General features: G+C 41.1%; 2 protein-coding genes across 2 annotated transcripts in view; both read left to right on the forward strand.

The window, feature by feature from the left end:
* Window positions 1-216: 216 nt before the first annotated feature.
* LOC106949390 (nuclear receptor corepressor 1-like) lies at window positions 217-16889 on the forward strand (the record flags this gene model as incomplete). The annotated part of the gene is made up of 23 exons (XM_015035607.1): window positions 217-416; window positions 812-926; window positions 1670-1755; window positions 1852-2014; window positions 2104-2238; window positions 2871-2954; window positions 3066-3316; window positions 4746-5052; window positions 5645-5875; window positions 6092-6292; window positions 6704-6850; window positions 8859-8975; window positions 9056-9191; window positions 10234-10712; window positions 11756-11872; window positions 12149-12282; window positions 12573-12781; window positions 12879-13022; window positions 13696-13841; window positions 13969-14022; window positions 14123-14323; window positions 15221-15391; window positions 16356-16889. Coding segments are annotated over 23 exons (4013 nt in total), but the record flags the coding sequence as incomplete, so codon positions are not given.
* A 2396-nt stretch (window positions 16890-19285) lies between these two features.
* The window catches only part of zswim7 (zinc finger, SWIM-type containing 7), a 21318-nt gene continuing 17811 nt past the window's right edge, over window positions 19286-22792 (forward strand). The window contains exons 1-3 of the mRNA XM_015035613.1: window positions 19286-19461; window positions 20856-20877; window positions 22175-22277. Of these exons, the coding sequence (XP_014891099.1) occupies window positions 19386-19461; window positions 20856-20877; window positions 22175-22277 (201 nt within the window). The 5' untranslated portion in view covers window positions 19286-19385. The remainder of the gene's footprint in view (window positions 19462-20855; window positions 20878-22174; window positions 22278-22792) is intronic.

Genomic DNA, 22792 nt, shown 5'->3' on the forward strand with positions numbered 1-22792 from the left:
ATAGCATCGCCTTAACTCGCATAACAGACAACTGGAATAAAAGCCACCTTTTGAAAATGTTTTCTGTCATCGGTAAACTAATTTCTAGGAAAGAAAGTGAGAAAAACGAAGCGATTAAAATCAAACCTGGTATGAAAAAAGACTTAATTTTTATGCAGCATCGCCCAGCCCTGTGACGAACACCATAAAAAAAATCTTTAATTTGTCGTTAATCAGAGTTTGTATTCTTCTGTGCCGTTTCCCTTCCAGTCCTCCATCCCAACCCCTCCCAGCTGGTCCAGAGCATGAACGACGGAGTTCGTCTGCCGTTCAACAGACACAGTCGACCTCCCAACATTCCTTCTCCTCCTCCGCTCATTCCAACCAACAAGCCCACAGACAAGCCCTCCTTCATCCAGGGCGGCTCCATCTCCCAGGTAAGACACCCGGGTCTCTCTCCATGTCACTGAAATTCTCCGTCTTCGTGTTCAAATCTAATTCTCTAACAGGCTTCACGTGGACGGTTCAGTTTAAACTGGAAGATCTGGGTTTGTTTACCTCAGCGCGACCCACTCGTCCCTTTCAAATCCAATTTTACTTGCACATTTGTTCTGCTTGTGATTAGAGCCGTAATCGATGCTGCGCTAATACAATATTCTGGTTGTATTAGCGTCCTCGGTTGTTTTCTCACCATGTGAGGTGGTCGACACCGTAACGTAAGCAGTGCATCAGGAGCTAAAAGATGATCGGTGTCACTTGACACCACTTTATTATTCTGTTGGCCGCAGTGACCTGAACATGAGATGAACTGTTTGTCCCGTTTCTTATCCAGGGAACTCCTGGCACTTATTTGCCCTCTCATGCCATCTACGGGCCGGAGGGGACGAAGAGCTCCGGGGGCTCCATCTCTCTGGGGCTGCCACGGCAGATGGACCCCAACAAGCCCGGTAGGTCCAACGTTTGGCACATGGCTACACAAACATACCAAAAAACACAAGACCATCTCTTCAAACTAACATCAGACTCGGATGAGATTATGTTTTAGTAATTAATCGTGATAAATAGTTGACTGACATAATTGTCGATCAATTTGATGATCGATTAATCGTTGACTCGACTATATAGACTAAACAAAAATAGACTTTTTACTGAAAGGCAGCTTACTTACAGCATTAATTAATCTACAATGTACAAAACTTACACATTTTTTATCAGATAAATTTAAATAGCTTAAAACAATCAAGTGAGGAAACTTTGAATTGAGGTTGAACTGGATCTGTGATTTATTTTTTATTTATTTTGCAGTTAGTGAATCTGGTTCAAATGGCAACCAGATTCCATTTGATCCAACTGACTTGGATCAAATCGATCCAAATTAGTCAAGACGACAAAAACAAACGGGTCCCTTAAATCGCACTTCAGAAATCAGATGCCAAATTTAGCATTAGCCAGTTTCATGATTCTGTAGACGGTAAAACCCGGCTGACGTTCGAGCAGATTTATATTTTCTTCCCAGATCTTTCCCAGTTTTAAAAAGTACGACAGAAACAAACAAAAATAGGGACATAGGAATTCATATGTATTCATATGCTGGAAATGCTCTTATGAAAGTTTCGGTACTTGTTCTGCGCCTGTCGTCATATAACTTGATGTATTTCCACTTGAACTCTTCTTCTGTCCCGCCCGGCAGGAGCTGTGGTTTCCTCCATCCAGGACGGCAGAGGCAACCCGGCAAAGGTTGGTGAAGGCCTGGCTTTCAGAGGATCCATCACTCAGGCAATGAATTATTAAACAAATAATTTACGCTTTATTGGTTCCCTTGTGTGTGTTGGTATCCACTGAAGTAACATTGTTTTGCTGTCAACGACACAGGGCACTCCAGCTCTGTCCCAGCCTAGCATAGCTGCTGACCTCCTGAAGGGCACAATCACAAAGCTGGCCACGGAGGACCTGGGCAGCCCAGATAAAGCCAGGGGGGAGCAGCTGGCTAAAGTCATTTATGAAGGCAAAAGTGGCCACATCCTCTCCTATGATGGTATGGAGATTTATTACTGTTGAAGTGCCTAATAGGTGTTTTTTTTTTTTTTGCCATTCTTTAAAGCTGGATTTCTTTGTTTCCATTAGGTATAAAGAATCCCAGGGAAAACACCAGAAGCCCCAGAACAGGTCATGACCTGAAACGCACCCACGACATGATGGAGGGTCCCATGGGAAGAGCGCACCATGGCAGGGAGGGCGCTCCGTTGGAGGGAACTTTTCGTGTGTCACCGGCTTTACCACTGCACTTTGGAAAAACACAGTTTGTCGTATTTTATTGGGATTTTATGTGACAGACAAACACAAGGTAGCACATAATGGCAACTTGAAAGAAAAATTATGAATGTCTTTATTTATTTTTTTTTAATTGCAAATGAAATTCTATAAATTGTGGCTTTCAGACCCCTTTAATCTGTCACCCAATGATCTGCACAGATCCACCGCTCAGGGGAAACATGTCCGAAATCTCTCCAGGGCAGACCTTTCCCAAATCCAGATTATGTATAAAGCAATTTGTAAAGAAAACAAACAAAACAAAGTGAGTAAGAGTAAGAGAGTAAGCTTGCCCAAAGTGCTGCACAAAAATAACACAAATAAAGGCAAAAGTGGTCACATAAAACAGATATTTTAGTTCTCATAAACTAGAAAAGAAACGATGTCAAATCAAACTGGACCAAATGCTGGACAGGAAAGCTTCCACTTGTGTGATGCACTACGTTGTGCTAGTACAGGAAGTAAAATCCCAGTAAAATAAACTGAGGCTCATGGCTGTAATGTAACATAAAGTGTAAGGAGCATTAATAGTGTGTAGTTTGTATTTTCTGTTTCATGAGTGATATTTTCTTTCATTCCAGGTCTGATCAGCCGGGCTTTACCTAGAGAAGGGCATCATGGCGACTCCAAGGAAAGAGCGCTGATCCCTGGATCCATTATGCAAGGTGGATGCCTGGGAAGCTTTCCACACTTGTAGTTTGCTGTGTCAAAAACAAAGCAAGGCCGGAGTAATTTTTATTTATTTATCTATTTTTTATTATTATTTTTTTTATTAGGGACACCGAGAACTACCGCTGACGCGTATGAGGACACGGTGAAATACGGGAAGCTGATAAAAACAGAAAGCCCGCCTATCCGAACATTCGAAGAGGCCATCGGCAAAGGCAAGCCCTACGAAGGAGTGAACACCATCAAAGAGAGGGGGCGCTCCATTCACGAAATCCCCAGACAGGACCAACCTGGACAGGACATGTGCAAGACTCCTGACCTGCCTGACAGGAGGGTGATAGAGGGCTCCATGCCTCAGGTTTGGGCACAACAATAACCCTTTATTGATCAGTTGCCTCCAGAGGGGCCATTTGCAGCCCTAAGACAGATTGTTTTTAACCCCTGACTGCAATTCAAGAATAATACAAGACTTTTTATTTTTAATTAAGGCAAAATTATCACAAATTAAAATCTTACAATAGAAAATATTGGCTACGACACAAAGTATTATATTTATATCTACATTTTAGGCTCATTCTGTAGGATTTTTATGCTCCTTTTGTGGAGATTTTTGTATTTATTCTGTAAATTTAACACTTCAAGACTCCATAGTTTATATTTTTATATATCTCTGCATAACCAGGATTATTGCTTTCTTACTTTTATTCAAAAGTAAACGCTTCTGCAGCCAAATCTGCATCTCATTCATTTGCTAAAATTGTCTGAATGCTGGAAGCATTTTCAAAGAAATACTGACCTAAATGCTATTTTTGGAGCTCAGAATTGACCAAATCTTTTATTTTGTTCAGTCAAGACATTAAAAATTTGGAAAAACTGGATGACTTTCTCTATGGTGAGGCAAGCCTGCAAAACCTTCTTTCACTTTTGGAATTACAATAATTTACACATTTCCCTTTTCAACAAAAAATCAATTTATTTTTATCAAATCAAAGTTCTGCAGCTTAACATATTGTTGAGAAGAAAAAACTATTTTTTTGCCCTGCAAGTCTTTTTAACTTGTCAATCTTGACCCAAAGGTTTGGACACCCCTGTTTAAGAAAAACTGTTTGAGTTATAGCTGAAACAATTAATCAGATGAATTGTTTCAGCTATTAATCTGATTAATATTAATAGCTGAAACAATTCAGCTAATAATTGTTTAATAGCTGAATTAAACAGCTATTTTAGCTATAAAAATCAACAATCAACAATTGATTGTTGATATTTCAACAATCAATTGATTGTTGAAATATCAACTAGTTTAGTAATTGGTTAATTGTTAACTATAGTGTATAGATTCAAAAAAACATCCATTGCAGACCAAGAACAACATATTCAGAGTACCAGTTACCCAAAACTGTACAAAATGCATTTAGCATTTAAGAGAAAAACAATTTTATCCGTAAATATGTTTTAGCCAAAACTCCTCATTGGCCTAATTTTAGCTTCACCTGGTTCAAATTTGCTGAAGGAGTCCTCCGTCATTGCATGTCAGGCAATAAAATGTTTATTTTCCTGTTTAAAAAGGGAGTTGAATTATTTGTTTATTTGCATCGTTTAATGTATTTCTAATATTGCATAGAAAAGCTTGTAGTGATTAAATGAAATCTCTGTAGAATGTGCCATTTTCTTTTTATCAATTTAATTGATTACTAAAATAATCATTAGTCACAGCCCTGAATTGAATTAAACTACTGAACTATTCATCGCTTCATACAAATAGAGATACTTTCTCCTCTCTGCAACAGAGTTACTCCCTGGGCCAGCCGACCATCAAACACAACGTCAAGTCCCTCATCACCAGCCCCAGCAAGCTTCCCCACAGCATGCCGCAGCTGGAGGCCATGGAGCGACCCAAGTACGAGGAGGGCAAGGCGGTGCGGCACTCTGTGGTCAACAGCACGGCCTCCGTCCTGCGCTCCACGCACCAGGAGGCCGGGAAGTCCCAGCACAGCCCCAGCATGTACGAAGACGCCAGCGCTCGCAGGACGCCCGTCAACTACAGCACCAATCCCGTCTCCAGAGGATCCCCCATGCTGGGACGGGGGTCAGAGGGTACGTCCCATAAGCGCTTTAGGGGCAAAGGATTTTGTTGGCTCATGCTTTGGGGATTTACTAGGGGTGGGAATCGTTTACTGTTTCACAAGTTTTGGAGCCACGATTCGATTCAAAATTGATTTTTGAGTCAAAAAGTAATGATTTCTGCTTTAATCAGTCGGTATGTGAGGGATCCTCGTATTCTGCTCCAGTCTGAGTAGGTAGGATAACGAGTGGAGACATTAAAGTGTCACATTTATTAATTATTAATCCAAGTTTAGATGGAATTACTCCCTCCCTGCATCCTCTGTTTTGCTTTTGCGAAGCGTCACAGAGAGAGCGCCAGGCCTTTATATATTGACAGTCTTTTACATGGAAAACAATGTTACAGTTTCCATCCTGAGGGTTTTAGCCATTTGACAGTCTTTGTAGTCATTTAGTGAGGAATCCTGAAAAATGGACATAATCCCTCACTATGTTGGATAAACGTGTCGGATTAACATTCTGTGTTCGTCTGCTGCGGATATTTGATGCTCTTTTTAATTTTGATTTAATGTTTTCTCTGACATGATGAAATCAGCTCATTGTGGGTCATTTGTTTGTCTTTAAGGGGGCATGAGTTCTGCCAAATCCGCTGCACATGACAGGAAGAGTGCCATGACCCCGACGCAGAGGGACAGCATCCCATCCAAGTCGCCTGTGTCGGTGGGCGACCCCGTGGCCTCCCACAGCCCGTTCGACCCCCACCACCGGCCTTTGGTTCCCGGAGAGGTGTATCAGACCCACCTGCCCCCACACCTGGACCCCACCCTGGCCTTCCGCCACAGAGGCCTCGATCCTGGTACGGTGTTTTTAAAACGTTCTCACTTTTTTTTTTTTTCTACTTCAGCTATAAATAGGTGACGAAAGCAGATCAGGTTGCCTAATTCCTAGGCATCCGGTCGACAGGATCTCTTTCAGTGATTGACGTCAGCAACAGCGATGAGTCTCAGTGAGCCGTCTGTTCATATTCATTCATCTGTTTTTTTTTGTTTTTTTTGTTCTTTGTGTCCTATAGCGTTCATGTTTCCCCGGCAACCCTCACCAACCGGCTACCACAACACCTACCAGCTGTACACCATGGAGAACACTCGGCAGACCATCCTCAACGATTACATCACGTCGCAGCAGATGCATGGCATCCCTCGGCCCGACATGGCCAGAGGGCTGTCGCCGCGGGAACAACCCGTCGCCATCCCGTACCCACCGCCTCCTCGAGGTAAGTCTCTCATCTGCCGCAGCAGGCAGGGGAGGCTGTAGTATGCAGACTGTGTGCTTGTGAAGTAGTGGCTACCTTTTGCAGACGCCCAGAAGCAAATGACCTTTTTCTTTCTTTTTTAAAACAAATTGACAAATTCAGCCGATTTGCTCTCTCTTAAATTGGGGCTGCGACTCATTTGGCTGTTAACTCAATTTATTTATCGGGTGTGGTCATCGAAATCTCACATTTGCTGAGTGGTTGCCTCTTACAAGTTGACCACTATTCCACTCCGCGCAGCCCTGTCGCTCTCTGATCAAGCGGGATTTGGGATGAAGGTGATGGGTTACAGCTAAGTGTCTACATACATTCAGAAATTGATGGATCGATTCTTGTTGTTCACCACTGGCCCTTTGCTTCTGTCTGTAAAAGGGATTATTGATCTAACCCAGATGCCTCCAACTATCCTGTTGCCTCACCCTGGGGGAACAGGTACTCCCACTTTGGAACGCGCCTACCTCTCTGGAGCTCAGCCCCCTTTCCCTCCTAGGCATTTCAACCCAGCCTCCATATCGCCAGGTGAGGACCCCTCCCAATCCTACACCCTGTTTTTCCCTTATCTCTGCTGCCACCAGCTCTGTGTCCCCCCTCACACTCTTGCGGCGAGTCTCGACCGCCCAGAGAGGTTTAGGATTACCGCAGGAACCGCTGGGATCGGTCTGATACGAAACTGTCAAGGTGTTCTGATTGAATGTTTAGGTTTTGATTGGAAGTTCTGGAGGAATTCAATATTTTCAATGTGGCTGAAACAATTAATCACGATTAATCGATTATGGAAATAATTGTCAACTAATTTAGTAATCAATTAATTGTTAACTGGAGTATACAGACTGAAAAGAAAGCAATTTGATTAAAAAAAAGCATATTCAGTGCAGTAATTAAGCCAAGAAAAATATATACATTTTTGCATTTAAGATAAAAACACCTTTGTCTGAAAATGTCATTCTGATTTACTAAAGGAATGCAATGGTGTCAGATTTTAGGCATCAAAATGTTTATTTTCTTATTAAAAAAAGACACTGGATTTTTTTTTATTTGTATCAGTTAATATATTTCTAAAACTGTATAAAAATGTTTATGTGGCTAAATAAAACATCTGTAGAGTGTGCCTTTTTAAATTAAATGAATCAATCGTCAGAATAATCGATACATTAATCAACTACTAAAATAATCGATAGTTTCCGCTCTAATTCCTCATGTTTCTGGATTATTTCTGTCCAAATCCTGCTTTCTCCCAAATGTGTAGATTCAGTGTAAAGCACCAAGATGATCTGACTTCACAGCTGCATTTTAGATTTCAAGTTTCTTCAGTTTATGATTACTAGCTTGTTTAACTTGCTTCTGTTTACAGAAAAACAAAACAGTCATAATCTTCTTGTGACAAAATTTAAACTACCTGAGCTTTCTAACACCAGCTACATACCAGCTGCATCCCGATGTGCACGGTCTGTTTTACTGAGCCGTTACCACCAAAGGTGCTTGTGTGTTTGTCTGTGTGCTGTGACTTGCAAAAGTATTCATACCTGGGAAAATGTTCCACATTCAGTTATGTCACAACCACAAACCTCATGTTTGTTATTGGTAGTTTATGTCTTGGACCAGCACAAAGTGTCTAACTGTGATCTGGAAGGAAAGTGATGCATGTTTCTTTGTGCAAATTGCATCTAAAATGTCATTTCTATTCACATTGTAGACCAACCTTTTACCGCATTGAAAGCGGCAAGTGTTTTGGGTCACAATCTAGGTCTGAACTTTGACTGGACCATTCTAGCACAAGACCAATCTTTGGTCTGAATCGTTGCTGTGTGTTTAGGGTCGTTCTCCACCTCAGTCTCACATCTTCTGCAGCCTCCAGCGGGTTTTCTTCCAGGGTGGCTCTGCTCTTAGCTCCACTCCATCTTCCTATCAGCTCTGACGAGCCTTCCTGTTACTACTGAAGAAAAACAAAGCACCACACAGCATGATGCTGCCTATAGAGGTCTGCACAGAACAGCTGCATTTAGGATTTGATTAAATTACACTCTGGTGGGCTTTGTTTATTGATTAGGTGTCTCCATTTTTTAGGGATATTAGAATAAATCAAAAATGATTATATACACAAACGCTACACCTTTTTCTAATTATTTTCCTTTCAGATGGCAGTGTTAATAAGTCACAGAAATTCCCAACATTTTGTGGTCATAGCTGAAAAATGGAAAAACAATAAAATAAAACTGGGCATTTTTAATAATACCTGACAATAAGGCAGACCTGGTTTTTAGTTTTATTTTATTTTTTTCCTTTTCTCGACATAATAATATTTAACCTTTCTAATTCAGCTCATAAGGCTGCAGATTTGACCACTCCTAGTGTATTAGGAGGTAATTGTTCATCCCGTTCCCCCAGTGCAGTGGACCAGTATTTAAACCATGACTTCAGTCTGATGCATCATAAAACAGTGATGCATCAGATGCCAGGGGTGTGATGATGTCATGCAGGTATGAAGTTTAACGTTTTGCGTGCATGTTGTTGTCCCTGTTCTACTCAGGCCATCCAGTCCACCTTGCTGCTAGTGCAGAGAGGGAGCGGGAGCAGGAGAAGGAACGGGAACAAAAGGAAAGGGAGATCAGAGAGCGGGAGCGCACTAATGAGTACATGCGTGGAGGTGAGTTACTTAGCAAGTGTCGGCTCAGTGAGTAGTTTCAGAAGCAACGCTGCAACGTTTGCCCCTTCTGCATCGTTCAGGCGCCCCGGAGCAGCCGGGCCGGCCAGGGAGCCGAGGTTATCTGCATTCCCCTTCTCCGTCGCTCCGGACCCAGGATGTGGTCGTTCAGCAGCGGCCGAGCATCTTCCAGGGAAAAAGTGTCATCACCTCACTAATGTAAGCTCATAAAATTCGTAAGACAGGGTTTGAATGGGTGCTTCCTTGAAATCCTTAAAAAATGCTTAGATTTCAGTCAGGTGCTTTGGAAAGTGTTTGGTTTCTGTTTGAAGTCCTTGAAAGTCCAACGTTTCATTAAAAGCCTAAATTTGGAAAATCTTCTTTACAGCTAAAACCAGATGTTTTTTTCAGAGTAAAATCAGACTAAACTTCTCTTGTTTTAGGTTAGTTAGATATTCCAAAATGATTTCCATTTTCTAAATGCCAGAAAACTTATTGGGAGCTTTTTTTTTTTTTTTTAGACATTTTCTTTGTATGATATTTTAAGCATTTAATTTGAGAAGGGATATGATTTATCTTGAGATTTATTTGGATCGTGTCAGTGTAATGAATATTTATTACTCCCTATTGGCTCAATGATTTATTGATCCTTGTAAAATAAAGGTTGACTTATTTTTCTGTATGTTAAGTAATTTTACTGAAATTGGGGGATTTTTTTAGTTAAATTAGTTCTCGAACCAGACAGGTGAATTCGGTCTATGAGGGAGACTTTTCAAAACATTAAGTTTAATTTTATTTTAATTGACCGAGAATGTAGAAAATTATCACAAGACATTATTGTTAACAGTAATAAATGATATTAATGATGTGATAATAATGAGGTGTAGGTTTCTCCAAAGTGCTGTGCTGGAAAAGTTTGAAAATTTTACCATAAATTTGCATTAAATATACCTAAAATACTTGACTTTTACTGTAGTATAAATCCTTCTGAATCCTTCTGAAAGAACTTACCAACTCCAAACATTAACACACATTAAAGGTATCAAATCATCAATAGTTTTGTTGTAATATTGTAAAAATAAAACTTCAAACATACCATTAATTTAAAGCTGCACGTTTTCTATTATCTTTTTATCTGCAACGATGTAAAATACCGTGAGAAGTGGTCAAGTTTCCGTTATGCCAGTCAAGCTGTTCTCCCAGCAAACCCCCCCCCCCCACCCAAAAAAAACCCCTCTTATGTTATGTCATTTCCTCTTAGCCCCCCCCCGCCTGTGGCTACATCAGCGTCCCAGAGCAGCTCACGCTACAGCACGGCGGCCGACGCCCTGGCTGCGCTGGTGGACGCCGCGGCCCTCGCTCCGCAGATGGACGTCACCAAGGTCAAGGAGAGCAAACATGAGCGGGACGATGAAATGTCTTCGTCGGCCGTGTCGCGGCGGGGGTCGATCCTCTCGGATCAGCAGCAGGAAGCAGACAGGCGGTCGCTCCACTCGCCGTACAACGCCATGTCTCTGCCGGGCGGAAAGCCGCATCCAGCTTACGCCGAGGGGCCCGGGGTCGCTGGGGGGAAGGAGAAGGGTCCTCAGACAAAGTCCCGCATCGAAGAGGAGCTTCGGACTCACGGGAAGACGACTATCACCGCCGCCAACTTTATCGACGTCATCATCACGCGGCAGATAGCTTCAGACAAAGAGTCACGGGAGCGAGGCTCTCAGAGCTCCGACTCTTCAAGCAGCTGTGAGTGCCTTTAATGAGGATGGTCAAAAATCATGTACCTAATGTTAAAGCTTTATAGCTGCAGTATGTAATTTTTATAAAAAATGTTTTTAAATATTTATTAAAACTGTCTCCATGTCATGATGGTATGTTATGAGATGGATAATCTGTGAAAAGATCGATCTCGTCAACCTCCTACTTGAGCTATCATTGCCATCTGAAGAAATGCACCTGACCAGAAACAACCAATCAGAACCAGGAGGAGGGTCTTAGCGCTGTCATTCAACCTAATGCTGCTCAATGTGCGTCTTCATGACAGAAAAACAACTTACCGTTACAGGAAAATCATCTATCCTCTGTCATTGGTGGCCATGCTAACTAGCTGAGCATTCACAACAGGCTATTCTAGCAGCAGCGTAGTAGAGATGTGATCGACAGCGCTAACACCCTCCTCCTCCAACTCTGGTTGGTTGTTTTTAGATGGCACTGGGAGAAGGCAGTGGAGCAGAGGAGTTTTTTTTTTCACAGATTATATGTCTCAAACCAAACTGTGACACCAGAGTGACAGTTTCAACAAATATGTAAAAAAAAAATATCTTCATGAAAGTTACATCTGCACCTTTAAAATGTCTTAAATTCATTAAAAAGTAGGTTGGCCTTAAATAGATTAATCACAGGTTTCAGATTGTGTTGGACAGAACGATTAAATCATCTCATACATTCTGTTTTTCTTTCCTCTCTCTCTAGACTTTTCTGTTAAGCAGAAGTTTGAGTCACATTAGGATGTCTAGATGACCTTTTTTTTTTTGGTTCTATCGAAGGTTAATTAAAATTTATCGGCAGTTAAATGGACGAAGTTTGTACATTTCTTATATTCCACTCATGATGGTCTTTAAAAGTTCTGGAGTGAACGAAACTTGAATAAACTCTGTTAATTGAGATGACTTTAAATTCAAACGTATTCCACAAACATCGTCTCCTTTAGAATCCAATCTTTCCCTCCCTTTTATGTTCTTGTATGAAACTTGACTCTTTTTTTTTTTTTTTCCATGTTTAAATTTCAGTGTCATCCAGTCGGTATGATAACACTGCTGGAGGAGCCATTGAGGTTATAAGTCCTGCTAGTTCCCCAGTCCAGCCCCAGCAGGACAAAGCAGAAGACGGACAACAACAAGCAGCAGGTGTGAAGGCTATAAGTCTGAGAATGTCTCACCTTTGGCAAAGATAATCTGAATATTTTATGGAAGATTCGGTAGCGAGGGCTTTGTGGACCAAAACCTTTATGTGGATGAGTTGGCGTCCTGTTATTTCACCATCCTGGTCACCAGTCCAAAACAAGTTATTTTAGTCGCCTCCCTGCAGTTACTCATTTCCTGGATCTTGTCGGCTCTTTTCTGTTTCATCATTTCATCTATTTTAATTAATTAGACGTTCCCTGTTTCTGGTCACTCTTGCAGTTGCCATGCGGACCTACGACATGGGCCGGTACCGGTCGTCTGCAGAGCCGCCGCAACCCCCCTCCTCCCAGGCAGACAGCTACTCACAGGTCCCCAAAACCCACAGAGTCATGACATTGGCAGACCATATTTCGGTAAGGGATCCGCTACAATTTTCTTTTTTTTTTTTGGAAACGAAAATATAATCTAGATATTCAATTCAAAACTACAAAAATGAGAACGTGTGCCATCTAGTGGACAAGATTTTAGTTGTATTTTTGGGTGGGGCTGGGCATTTGTTGCACTGTTTATGATTTATTGTGACAATTTAAAATACGCACATTTATTTCCTGGTCTGATGTTGCTAGCTCGCACTTAGTTTACCTGATGAAGTCTGGATATTATTTCATAATTCCAACCTGTTTTGTTTGTGTGTCTTTCCCAGCATATAATTACCCAAGACTTTGCCAGGAATCAAGACCCCCCGGTCTCTTCGTCAGCGCCCACCACATTCCAGAGCTCCATCCCACCGGTGTCCTCTTCGGGTCGGGTCAAAGCCCCGAGCCGCTACAGTCCTGAGAACCAGCCTCCGCACCACCAGAGACCCTCGAGTCGGGTTTCTCCAGAGAACGCCCCTGACAAATCCAGGGCCAGGTATGCAGAGTAAAAACGCAGGATGGTATTTTCACTCAAACATTACGTCTAAGATATGTTTTTTTTTTTTTTTTTTTTTTTTGCATTCTGCATTCAGACCTGGCAAGTCTCCGGACCGAGGAAGCAGGCAGATGGAGAACTACGAACCCATCTCTCCTCCACAGGGGTACCAAGGCATGGACAAGCAGGAGGCGGGCGGGCCTCCGTCCCAAAGGCGGGACACTGACAACTCTGAGATCAGGTATGCAATTAGCACCTTTTATGTGAGATATTTTTAACTCGCTCTAACAATTACAGGCTTCATACAAAGGGTAAAACTGTCGGAATAGATCACGACTTCTTCTAGAGAAATGAGTGGGGGCAAAAACACATAGACAAATGAAAAAAAAAAAAATCCTTAGGTTTGCTTCAGAAGGAACATTTGATGGTACTTGCTTGACATGCAGCTTGGAGTTATTTCTAGTTTCTTGTTTGAATTCTCCCAGATGAACTGTTTCCTGTGTCTGTAGTTCCCCATGGAGCTGAAACTTTGTAGACTCCACTGGAAAAACACATCTCACCACGTATTTTTGGTCTAGTTTGTTTCCCAAATGTGTTGGTGCCTTTGAAATAAGAAAAACTAGCTTAAAAGTTATTTTTCAGCATGATGTAGGAGCTCGTTTAACATAACGTATAACAAGACATTTTCCCCACGTTCTGCTTGTTTTACTAGCAGAAATACCCCGCTAGTAAAACAAGCACGTTTTCACCTATTTTAAGGAATTATTGAAAGTATACATGTAAGTTATTCTAGTCTTTTTGAAGTCTATTAAGATATTCGCACTAGAAACTAGACAAAAATACTTGGTGAGATTTAGTATTTTTGCAGTGTTGTTTGCCTCAGCTGCTCTCTTTCTGCCTCTCTGCTCTTCCAGGAGTGACTCACGGTCCCCAGGAAGTGTCAGCTACCTGCCTGCTTTCTTCACCAAACTGGAGAGCACTTCGCCCATGGTTAAATCCAAGAAGCAGGAAATCTTCCGTAAGTTGAACTCCACCTCTGGTGTTGGGGATTCTGACGTTGGTAAGTGGGTCTTCTCTTATCTTTTGTGTTTAAATAATTCCCTCTAGTTCTTCTCTCTCATTGTTCATGTCATATTCTTTTTTTTCCTACTTGCTTTTGTTTTCAACATTTTTCCATCATATTGCAGGAAATGCTCAGCCTGGGACAGAGATTTTCAACCTGCCTGCTGTTACCAGCTCCAGTAAGCCAAAAATAAAAAAAAAAAATCCAGAAGATCAAATGCCTTCATTCTAGTTTCCATTTCCTGTCTCACTGCAGATTTGTTGTGTTGTAAACTGCAGGCAGCATCAACCTGAGGAATCAGTCGTTCAACGACCCGGCCAGTAACTTGGGCCTGGAGGACATCATCCGCAAGGCTTTAATGGGCAACTTGGAGGAGAGGCAGGAGGAGCACCAGGGAGGAGGAGGAGCTGTTGTCATGAACAACGCAGCCGGCACGGGCGGCGACACCCGACAGGAGGCCAGCCCGTCTCCCAGCATGGGTAGGTCACAAACAGGGAGACCAACTCCACCATCTGAGACACGGTGGTATTTATTAGTAACCCAGGTAAAGACGTGTGGAAAATCTTAAAGTACAAGCAGGGTCCAGAGTTGTGATTTGTTGCTTTTTGGAGAAACGTCATTCAGTTTTTATGTTCCACTAATCTGGGATAAACTACAAGAAAACTGCAAACCTGCTGAAACACTGACTTCCTTTAAATCAAGGCTAAAAATCCACCTCTCATAGTTGCCTTTGACTCACAGTAATTGAAACATTGATCAATATATTTGATGTATATTCACCTGATGATTTTGATTTAACAAATGCAAAGTCTCTGGCTTGTTTCATAATTGGTGCCTGTGTGTTTTTATGATGTAAAGCACTTTGACTGTCTTGTTGCCGCAATGTGCCAAACAAATAGGCCAGTAGGACAGTATTATATAGACAATAGCGAATAATAATGCAAGTTTGCCACAAAATTTAAATTTTGTAAAGAACATTTAACACCGACAGATGTTTTAAATATCCAAAATAAAACAAAATTAAAACAATACATAAAAACCACACACAACCAAAACCATAAAGTTATGAATTATGATTATAAAGTCTGTAAACAAAATTTCCTTTAAAATATATCGGTCCTCAGAATAGAAATGGTCAAGCTCATTTTAATTAACTGTTTATTGACAGACTTGTACGCAAACAAACTTGACTTTGTGTGAAAATCAACACATTGAAAAGCAAACTTGACACTTTTGTGTTCATTAAAGTTCTAGGTTTCTAAAGATTTGATATACTTTTGCTATAATAGAAGAATTTGATTTAAGGATTTCTGTGTCTCCATCTGTGCTACAAACATGCAGCTGATTTATAAATGGCCGCCCGTTTGAATCCGCAGGGAAACAGAAGCAGGGCAAAGCAAACAGCCGGAAGTCCAAGTCGCCCAACCTGGGTCAGGCCTACCCGGTAGGGGAGCGTCCGTCGTCCGTGTCCTCCGTCCACTCTGACGGGGAGTACCACAGACAAACCCAAGCACAGTGGACCTGGGAGGAGCCACCTCCGTCCACAGGTGAGCTGCTCGTTTGTCTGAAAACATGATTACTGGTAAAATGAAACCTGAAGTCATCTGAAGTCACGTGGCTCTGGACCGTTCGTATTCGCCCTCACCTTCCATTCAGCCTTTCCTCCTCCCTCCCTGCATCTGTTTTGCTTTTACGAAGTGGCCACGGAGCTAAAGCCACACTCCATGGACGACGATGTTCCAATTTTCATCCAGGAGTTTTTAGTCTTGCTAAAAATTTAGGGAAGTCATTTAGGGAAGAACCGTGGAAATGTACGTAATTCCTCATCGCTTCAAATGGACCTTGCCCATGTCTCCAGTTGATCTCTGCAACAAACATGGCAACAAACTTCTTACCAATCACACAACATTTCGCACAAGAGCTCCGTCAAAACGGTTCAACACGAGCCTGGTGTCAGACACGTATGCACTCGATTTTTGTCGTGCATTTACATGATTACTGGTAAAATTAAACTTAAGGCTCATAATAAAAAAAAAGCTCCATTTTTGTGTATCTAAAATTAAGGCCTTAAAATTTGTAATTCAATAAAATAATGTAAGTTGGCCTTATAAAGACATTAATCAGAGGTCTTAAAGTTTTCCATGACAATGCTAATGTTTTTTTTTTTTTTTTCATATATAAAGGTGATTGTTGCCTCATTATGCATTTGTGTCAACCCCTTTAAGTGTAAATTCGTTTTTTCGTCACTGGCTCAGGGCTGTTGCCAACACATACAATGCTAGGTGGAGTCTGTTCAGAAGCGCGTATAAGCTTGGCACTACATTAAGGCTGTAGAGAGCAATCCGCTGTATTTATAGTTACATTGCATTAAAAAGGTCAATAAAAATCTCTTAAATTTGACTCAATAAGACCTGCAGATTCCCTAAATAAGAGCCAAATTCGGTGCTTCGGATGAAGTGCACAGGGGGCATTTAGACCAGTTTGTCTCATTCTTCTTCTCCCTTATTTAAGGTCCCATGCAGTTTCCTTACAACCCTCTGACCCTGATGAGCACACCGCCCACGTCCATGGCCTCAGCCTCCATACAGAGCCAGCAGCAGCAGCAGCAGCAGCCGCCCCCAGCCAGGGGGCAGCAGCGAGTGTGGCAGTCTCTGCTGTCGGAGCAGTACGAGACCCTGTCCGACAGCGACGACTGAACCCGCCGACAGCCCGGTTACCAGGGAAACGGCCTGCGCTTCAGGCGGATCTGCCCACGCCCCTCTCCCGGAACTAACCTCACTCTTTTTGCGAGTGATGAGCGGATGGGGTGGTGTCATGGTTTTTTTTTTTTTTTTTTTCCTTCTTCTTCTTTTTTTATTTTTTGTTGTTGTTTTTGGTGCTATGGCGCCCCCTGGCGGTCAGCTAGGAGAAGCAAGCAACAGGCAGGATTCTCCGGAACAAGACTCCGTATTTGCTCCAGGAGCCTGCCGGGAGACGTACACGCCAACATGGAGGACGACAAACGGCGCCAGTCGATCTGAAGAAGTTCCTTCGTGGTAAAAGAAAGAGGAAAAAAAAAAAAGAAACATAAGAAGCTATTTCTGAATTTTTTGTCTGATTCTGTAAAGATACACCCTGTCTTTAAGAAAATTTGTATGTACATAGAGTAACCTTTTTGCAGTGTTTTTCTTAACTTGTTTCTTATTTTAACGTCGCTTTTAACTTGATCCACTTTAATTGGGAAAGAGGTGTGGTGTAATCTTTAATAACGCAGTCGCTCCATGCCACCAACCTGAAACTTTATTTTTTATTTTGATTTTGATTTTTTTTTATTTTTTTTTTTTACCATGGCTTTGCTAAGAGAGACGGACCTGTTGTTAAAACTTGACCCCTTCTGCGGATCACAGATTGTGCCGCCGTCAACCAAGCACCACCAGAGCCTGAACTGGTGTGGACAACAAAAACAAAAACAAAAAAAAACTGAAGCGTCGAAATCTGAAGTCGGTCTTCGTCACACAGTGGAGCTGATGCGTGGATCGTAAATAAACAGACAGTAGAGACAACTTCTCACTCAGTTGGAACAGAGAAACATCACAACAAGTTGAGATCACTGGCATCAGAGCCGAAAGGTGAAAAGTCGGAAATAAGCTTGCTGGAAATGATGATCGTTATGACTACTCCTGGACCCTGTCTGAATGATGAAAGTGAGCCAATGAGTTTTAATTTTTCTTTTTCTTTCAGTAGAGCTGACAACGCAGTGTGTTGCATCCCTGCAGTTTCTCTTTCCAAGCTGTCCAGAATAACGTCTTGTCAAAAAGGAAGAAAAAACAAACAAAAAAAAAAATGTCAGTCATGAAATGTGATTTCTTTTCAGCTTTCTTTTCTGACAGATGATTTTGCCACGCCTTGTGAGTTAAGAGAGAAGGCAGCTTTAAAAACGATTTTCTCAGAGATATATGTTGGTGTCATTTGTACTTGTTTCTGCAGTCCCTGTTGTTATTATTATTATTTTTATTTTCTTTCTCGTTTCTTGTCCTGACAACAATCTGAGCTCTGTAAAACTTGTCTTCTCATTACACGAAACGCAGAAACTAACCAAACGTAAAGAATGCTCTGCACCATTGTTGCACTTTTTGTTTGCTTTGTGGCTTCGGACAACAGAAAGCGTACTACCTGCTGTGTAACTTAATCAACCTCCATCCTAGGACTATACTAAGATGTGCTTTAACTTTTTCCCCGCCACTCAATTAAAATCTGGATGTTTGAACTTCCTTTCTTTCCTCACTGCTGGTACATAATATATTTTTGGTGTTAACACCTGCATCAGTTACTGTTTTTAAGTGCATGGTACCGTTAAATGTCTAGGAGTTTGCTGTCAATGTGATTCAGAATCTTGATAACTTAATATCTGCTTTCATTGTGTCCGTCAGCAGTTGGCTCTGGAGACGACTCCTATTACATCGACGTCATAAACGGCAGTAACTCTGTTCACGTTTTCTTTATGTAACAATGCCATATTCTAGCTGTCTCTCTACTCAAGTTGCTTGAAACTTGATGTTTCTCACTATTTCTTCATTTCACTTTTGTTTTCCATCCTGCTTTTTAGGGATGTTATGTGTTTACAGACGCGGTGACAAACAAAAAAGTTTACAAACTTGAATCTTAAATCCGACATGAAGCCGTAAAAAGAAAATGAATTAGACCGTCTCACTTTTTTTTTTTTTTTTTTTTTGGTTGGTTTCTTTTTCCCAGCTCTTTTCAAATACACAGTGGTGACTCTTTTTGTCTATTGGAAATTGAGACTTGAAACCCCATGTGTCCTATGATGTTAAAATGCAATATTTGTATCGCACAATGTCTCTTAGTAGGCTATTACAAGAGTTCAGACCAATCGAATAAAGTGGATCCGTTCACCACTGACAGATTTGTAGGTTTATAGATGTGCCATTTTTTTTTTTTTTTTGACTGCACACTGTCATGCTTGGTTGCTGAGGGGGACTTGCAACTGTCACTTGGCTCTTTACTGGCAAGTTATTGCAATATTAAATAAAAAAAAAGTGTCATGAATTGCAATATAATGAATAGTATGTAATAAGTCTGGCAGTCTGTTAGAATAGGATAAACAGACAAATATCTCTTATAAAAAGAAATCTCACCTTCATAAAGTATCCATGTCACCCCTTCACGTCACCGTCCATGTATAATAAGGTGAGTATTTTCTTCTGTCTCAAAAGAAAAAATAACAAAAAATTTTTTTACTTGTATTCCAAAGTCTTAAAACGTAAGATTTCCACGTTTTATTTTCATATATGTACTAAGTTAAATATTTTTCTTGCTCCTGGTTTATCGCCAAAAATAAGGATTGCTATTGAATTTTGAAAGTTAAGTCAAATAAAAAAAATAAAATAATAAAATAATTACCGTGCTTATTTGCAATGGTGAAAATAACGTTTACTTTGAAAGGACTACAGCACTTTGACACCGGAAGTCGTAATGTTATGGTCGCGCCTTATTGGCTGATGAAGAGCGGTAGTGCCAGAAACAAAAAATTATGTGGAAAAAATGCGGACATTTTTACCTGCAGTAGCAGAACAACTTTTCCGAGACATCCAGAAAATATACGAAGAGACGACGCAAAGTAAGAAAAGAGCGAGTGGTGATATTTGGGCCAACACGACCGCTAGCTTGGTTGGTTTTAACGGAAAAGTGTCTTGATTTCTACGAACTAAACGAGAAATACTAACTTCCTAGTTCCCGCACTGTCTTGGCAGATTTCAATTATCGGATGTCTATAGCGACTTGCTATTTGCTTCAAATAAAATGAAAGTATTTTACTTTGCTTGTACAGTGAAAGAAATGTAGCTTTTGCTAATGGAGCACGGTAATGTAGTTAACTATTTGAGCTGTAGGGGGCACTGCTGTCTTAGAATAAGAGCTGGATTCTAAGAGCCGTGAACAGTTTTGACATTGCTAATAGGCCAGAACCACCTATCTTCAGTACAAATAAGATAACGTACCATATATCCACATAACAATGTTGACTTATTTTTTTTTTTATGACAAGACTTAATGTGTAAAGTGGTTTCTTAATTCATTCTAGTAGTTCTTGGAAAAAAATATTTCCCATCTTAATACAGTTCTAATGTTATTTCTTTTTGCCAAACGTAAATGTTTCAGATCGTCAGAGAAATTTTATTTTAGACAAAGATAACCTGAGTAGATGTAAACAGCTGTTTTCAGCTGAGGATTTCTTTTAAGAATGCAAAGACTTTTTCACAGGGCCAGGTTGGTTTGGATAGCTCTTTTCAAACTTTGCATTGTAACTGTAATCCTTAGCATTAACAACTGGCATCATGCCTAAGCAAAAAGTGGAATTTGAAGCAGCAATAGAACAATTGGCTTTCCAGATGGTGAAGGTTACTCACCCTGCTCCAAGAAATGTGTGTGAATATTTTCCATTTTATCCCCATTTATTTTAAACAGAGAGAACAACTTAAATTTGCTGCCCCATTCTGAGTTAATTTTCTTGCTCGAAGACGTTTTTTTTTATTTTATTTTTTTATGCATTTTGTTGTTTCAACCGACTGTTCTCTTGTAGTTATATCATTAATGTCTGCAAGTGCTCTCTTTTACTGCAGACTCATTTGCAAAATCAGACTTGTGCCTGGTGTTTGTTTTACACATATATCCTGATGTTATTTAACCTCAAAGGTAATCCGTAAAATAAGAAATAAGTCTTTATTTTTTGCAACAATATAATTACATATTTCAGGTATGTTTTGCACAGGCAGAATGTGGAGCTGCTGAATAAAAAAAAAAAGTTTGGCAGCTTGCCTTTTCTTTGCCACAGAGTAACACATTACCCAAGAGTAGTTGCATTTGATTGCAATGTTCCAGTTACAGTGCGACGGCCAGAAGCAATAACCTGGAGTTAGATTTTAGTCTCCTTTAAACAGTTCCTCAGTAAACTGGAATTATTTGTTACATTTTGAAATTGAGGTCTTTTTTCTTTTTTTTTTTTTCTTTTTGCAGTACCCGATGACCTACTTATTGCGTAAGTATCCATTTTCCTAATGCATACCACACTTGCTTCTGTCAAAGGTATTTATTTTGAGCTTGACAGCCATTTTTCTTCAGTTTTCTGTTTAAAATATCTGCGTGAGAATAGCATTAACATCAATCATCCGGTGTGATTCGAGCGGTGCTCGGGTTGAGTCCTGGAGATCTGCTAAACCTCACCAAGGAGAATGAACGGGGCAGTTTTATGGCTCGGATTTGCCCCACGTGACGTGGAGACAGAGACACGAAGCTGGGCTGTGTGTTGACGGAGATGTTTCCTGGCCTGGTGGTCTGAGCTGCTGTCAGTGAGGGCCGTTCCCTGTCTGCGCAACACTTTCACATCCTGTTTGTTCATCAGGAAGTTTCCAGTTTAGGGGTTCACGCTGTGGAAAATCTTTTGTTTTGTGTCAGAAAGTTGAGGTTTCGCTCCACGTTTGTCTTTTCACGAATTAGCGACTACTTACAAAATATGATTGGAATTATCACAAGACAAATGTGAAGTGGTTACATTGTTTCTTTTTTCATTTCTATAGATTGTATATTTTTTTTTTTTTTCGTGGTTTGCAGACTTAAAAACATACAAACAAAGCAAACTAGGTTTCACTTTCACCCTCTCTCTTCCCCTCTCCCCCAAAAAAGGCACCAAAAATCCTCTGTTGGCTAAAATCTTTTCTGCATGACGGGCCCTGATTGTTGACCACTTGGTACCAAACTCGATCTGATTCATTGGTTTATTCAAGCTGCAAGAGAGCAAGAGAGAGCAAGACTTTCAAAAAGCAAATAGTGGGAAGCAGAATAACCAAGTTTACAATAAAGCTACTTGAGTTTTATCCATTTGAGCCTTTGAAATGTCAAAGTGAACAATATCAATAGATAATACATCTGATTGAATTTTAAACAATCTGTTCGGCCCAGAATCGCACAGCATTCTGGGGGATGTAGGTAGAAGAAGGGCTTTAGTCGCTCCCAAACCTTTGTTGGCAAGCTAACAAAGGTTGGTGGCATCAACTAACTCACCCTCTCTTTGGTTACCTAACAACAGCCTGTTGTGTAACTTGTACAGCAGCAGTTTTGTGTTTTGCCACCGTGCATGCTCTGGGATCAGAACATCTCAGTTAAAATTATCCTGAATCCTGAATCATCAATGAATTTACAAATAGCAAATTATTCTTAATCGACTAATCCTTGGAGCTTGTATAATCTTATAATCATGCACCAAGATCGAAGCCGTGAGATCTCTGGCTTTATTGGTTTCCCTCAGCTCTCACGCTCCCTTCCTCTCGTCTTCGCAGGCTGAAGTTTGTCTTCGGGACTTGTGCGCTGCAGGCGTTGGACCTGGTTGACCAGCGCTCCGTCACGTGTCTGTCCTCTCCCAGCGGTCGAAAAGCCTTCCAGGTCTGTTAAGTAGCTGTCAACGTTGCACGTTTTGCAGTCAGGAGTCCCCCCGCTTGCACAGCTGGCAATCTCTATAAACTCCAGAGTGTTGAACTGCGAGGTACAACAGAGCAACTTCCATATATGAGCCGCGTGATTGCTGTTTATGAATTTGGTTCTTCTGTCAACAGTATCACAAGACTTTCCGGGTTGAGTAACAGTCATATAAAGTTGGTTTATTTTTCAAGCGGGGGTGGTGCGTTCAGGGTGAGGTGTAGTGTTGTCTCATGCATGTCTCTTTTGTTTGCTGCGTCCTCTGTCTGACCTCCGTCTGACCTCTGGAACAACTGGATTTTATACTGAGATTCAATTACTTCTTAGGGGATTTAGAAAAGCTCTCTTATAAACGAAAACAATTTGTTCTCCAGGATTTCTCTACATTTTGCTGCATTCCTTTTACCTTCTTCCTTGGCCTACCACTGAGAAGCACTGCCACAACATGACGCTGCACCCGCCGTGTTTCACAGTTTGGCTGA

This window comes from Poecilia latipinna, unplaced genomic scaffold (assembly GCF_001443285.1).
Source record: "Poecilia latipinna isolate Pla-1442-1.1 unplaced genomic scaffold, P_latipinna-1.0 Scaffold340, whole genome shotgun sequence".
Lineage (NCBI taxonomy): Eukaryota > Metazoa > Chordata > Actinopteri > Cyprinodontiformes > Poeciliidae > Poecilia > Poecilia latipinna.